Source organism: Mus caroli, chromosome 7 (assembly GCF_900094665.2).
Source record: "Mus caroli chromosome 7, CAROLI_EIJ_v1.1, whole genome shotgun sequence".
In the NCBI taxonomy this organism is placed as follows: Eukaryota; Metazoa; Chordata; class Mammalia; order Rodentia; family Muridae; genus Mus; species Mus caroli.
This window is the reverse complement of record NC_034576.1, coordinates 61189453-61192964: the sequence shown is the minus strand read 5'-3', so window position 1 is coordinate 61192964 and position 3512 is coordinate 61189453. Positions and strand designations below refer to the sequence as shown.

The following is a 3512-nucleotide window of genomic DNA, read 5'->3' as shown; positions in this document are numbered from 1 at the left end:
AGAAGTGGATGCTCACAGTCAGGATGTATCACAGGGACCGCAATGGAGGAGGTAGGGAAAGTACCCAAGGAGCTAAAGGGGTCTGCAACCCTATAGGTGGAACAACAATATGAACTAACCAGTACCCCCCGGAGCTCGTGTCTCTAGCTGTATATATAACAGAAGATGGCCTAGTAGGCCATCAGTGGAAAGAGAGGCCCACTGGTCTTGCAAACTTTATATGCCTCAGTACAGGGGAATGCCAGGGCCAAGAAGTGGGAGTGGGGAGATAGGGGAGTGGGGGGCAGAGTATGGGGGACTTTTGGGGTTGCATTGGAAATGTAAATGAAGAAAATACTTAATTAAAATAAAATAAAAGAAAAGAAAAAGAAAACCTTTTACACGGTTAGATGAGCTTTCAACAGTGACCCGGAGGGTATCCTAAAATTATGCCCACTACACCGGGACCCAAGTTTATCTAGAAAGTATGGTCTCCAGAACCTGCCAACCTCAGTTTGAGTGCTAGTTGGAGTCCTCAAACTACCTTCTAAAGATTCAGAAAGTACTTAATTCCCTGAAGGTCCTCAGGGGAGGGGTGGGAAGTGGCTGATGAATACATGAACAGTTATCTGCACATGTGAATGCGGTGTCACTTAGAAACTTCCATCATGACTCACAGGAGGCAAAGGGAACAGAGTCCAAGGGCTAGGCCAAAAGCCATTGGAAAATGATCTACCCTCTATTTTTGATTGAGTTGGCAACATGAAATTGCTTGTTCCTCCTTTATTAGTTATTTAATGTCAAGACTCCTTAAACACCTGGCATCTCCTCTCTGCAGCTAACTTGGTCTCAGGATTCACAGAAATTCTGGAACTGGTGTTCTGTGTGTGAACTCTCAGAAGCTAGTTAAGCAGGCCAGAAGAAGATAGGCCAGAAGACAGCAAGGACCAGAAAATGCACAGCACAATGGCTGGGTGGTAGCACATTAACACTTTCCTTTAGGAGTTTAGCCTCCTTTGGTTTCTTAAAGGGGTCATTAACAACTTCCAAGTTCTGAACTTCAGAGCAAGTCCAGTAAATGGCTGGTTCATCTCTGGGTCACACAAGTCCACTTTACCTTCTTCTGTGAAGCTTCTGTTTAGTAACAAATCCCATTGTTCCTGTGCCTGGACTGGGCACAGGCAGCAGTGCAGGGTACTATCAGCAAATCAGGGACTCACACAGAGAGAGTTCTTCAATATGAGGCCCATCTCCAGGAGTCCATTTATGAGAGGAGGCTGCTCTGCACTGGACAGTGGTATCACAGAGTTTCTGAGGGAGCTAAGTCTTTGGGTTCTGCTCTTATTGAAAGAGTCCAGAGGCATGCCATGACACCCTGAGCCTGATATCCTTAGACTTTTATCACCTGCTTCATTCTCCATGAAATAGTTCACACAGCTCCACTTTGCAGTTCAGGAATTCCAGATACATGCTACTCTCAGTTCACTGTTTCTCCTACACTAATATTATCACTATAGGAATATTTCCAAACAAACACAAAGAACAGACTGAATGATATAATGAGTGACCTCCTGAGCTCTACATACCCCTGACCAAGATTCACCAAGTGTCACTTTACTAGGCCACTCCTGGACCATTTATCCACTTTTGGTCGTTCTGCTTAGGAACAAAGAAGGAGGCTGACCTATTGCTCATAGAAATATCTTTTATACTAATTAGAAGGAATAAATATTAAGGCAGTAACTGCTACTTCTGTATTGTCAGTGTACTGGCTAGGACCAATATACAGCAAATACTCAATAATGCATTGTTCAAGAAGGAATGCATTTCCCCGGTGCTTTCTGCTTGGCCTCTGACTTCCATTTGTGAAACCATATATAATGGTCATAAACTTCTTGACCCTTGTCATGTTCCTCAGTCTCTCAGAGGGAAAATCAGTCACTCCTCAATAACACAGTGCCTTTGACAAGTTCCTACTGCTGACAGGATCCTACAAATTACTTTCAAGGTCAACCAAAAAATGATGTATGTGGCAAAGACTATCCAAGAACATGTTATAAATATGTGTATCTGTGTGCATATGGTTTAAAAAAGAAAAGTAAGAAAGCTTGCAAAGATGCATGATACTCACATATAGCCACGAAACCTACTGAGGTCATTGTTTGGCTTCTCACACTCGATTACACTGGTGAACGTCAGAGGATTGAATTCAGAAACCTGAAATAATAGTACATACACATTAGAGAAACCTAGGCTCTGGTCTAAAAGGCTCTTATTCATCTGCTTCACACCCATAGTAGGGAAATCATCATGGACTCTGGCTAGAGTTCCTACAGAATGCCACATGGCCAGTGCTTAATACATGTTTTCTCATTTTAATACCAAACAATAACTAATTGTTTTAACTATGAACAGATTTGTGGATAGTGAGATGAAATGATTAGTTCTAATGCAAAATCAGAGGTTGAGATAACAGAAAAGGAGGCACCAGCAAGGAAAAGTGATGGGTGTGGTTTCCCGAGACATATAAGAGCCTTTCTAATTCTTCATAGCAATTTAGAGGAGTAATTCCTACTTGGAAATATGAATTTGTGCTAAAATCCTATTTGGTCGATGTGCTCTAAAGATTCTTCCTTGACCTTTGCGAGAAAGAACTTAAATAGCCACCTATGAGCAAAGAGCTCAGCGACTTCACTATGACTGTGCTGTAAAAGAAATGACAACTCACTGTAAAGGGAATGTTTAGATCTTTCCATTGGTGGAAAGAATGGCGCCTCCTCCAAAGAGGTAAGAAGGAGAAGAAGGGGAAAGATAATAAAGGAGAAATCTGGAGTCAACAACTCTAATGAGCCCAATGAAACCGAGGGATTTGTTTCTTTCTCTCTCTCTCTCTCTCTCTCTCTCTCTCTCTCTCTCTCTCTCTCTCTCTCTCTCTCTTTTCCAGTCAGCCTCTGGTCAGGTTCATTGGATTTTCTGTCAAGTGTCACAAAACAAAAACCAAAACAAAACAAAACAAAACATTGAGCTGTCTTTGCTCAAATGCATCACTGGAAAATCAGGCTGAAACATCACAAAAAGGATACATTTAGTGCTGACATCAATCCAGGTAAATTGTATTTCATCACAACAATGTATCATAATGTATCTCCCTGAACACAATATAACCATAGAGGAAATTACTCAAAAGTCACATTTTAATGTTTCCTGTTGTGCCCTGTGTACCCTAAGGAAGAATTATCTGGCAATACTAGCCCCAGTACAATACCTGATTTTTTTTTAATTTTTAATATTTTTATTACATATTTTCCTCANTTACATTTCCAATGCTATCCCAAAAGTCCCCCATAGAACCCCCACTTCCCTACCCACCCATTCCCATTCTTTGGCCCTGGCATTCCCCTATATTGGGGCATATAAAGTTTGCAAGTCCAATGGGCCTCTCTTTCCANTGATGGCCGACTAGGCCATCTTTCGATACATATGCAGCTAGAGACAAGAGCTCCGGGGTTCTGGTTAGTACATCATGTTGTTCC

At 41.8% G+C, this 3512-nt stretch overlaps 1 protein-coding gene across 1 annotated transcript in view; it reads right to left on the bottom strand.

Annotated features, from left to right (window-relative positions):
- The window catches only part of Atp10a (ATPase phospholipid transporting 10A (putative)), a 99532-nt gene that overhangs the window by 57689 nt on the left and 38331 nt on the right, over positions 1-3512 (bottom strand). Inside the window, exon 4 of the mRNA XM_029479570.1 lies at positions 2111-2196. Within this exon, the coding sequence (XP_029335430.1) occupies positions 2111-2196 (86 nt within the window). The remainder of the gene's footprint in view (positions 1-2110; positions 2197-3512) is intronic.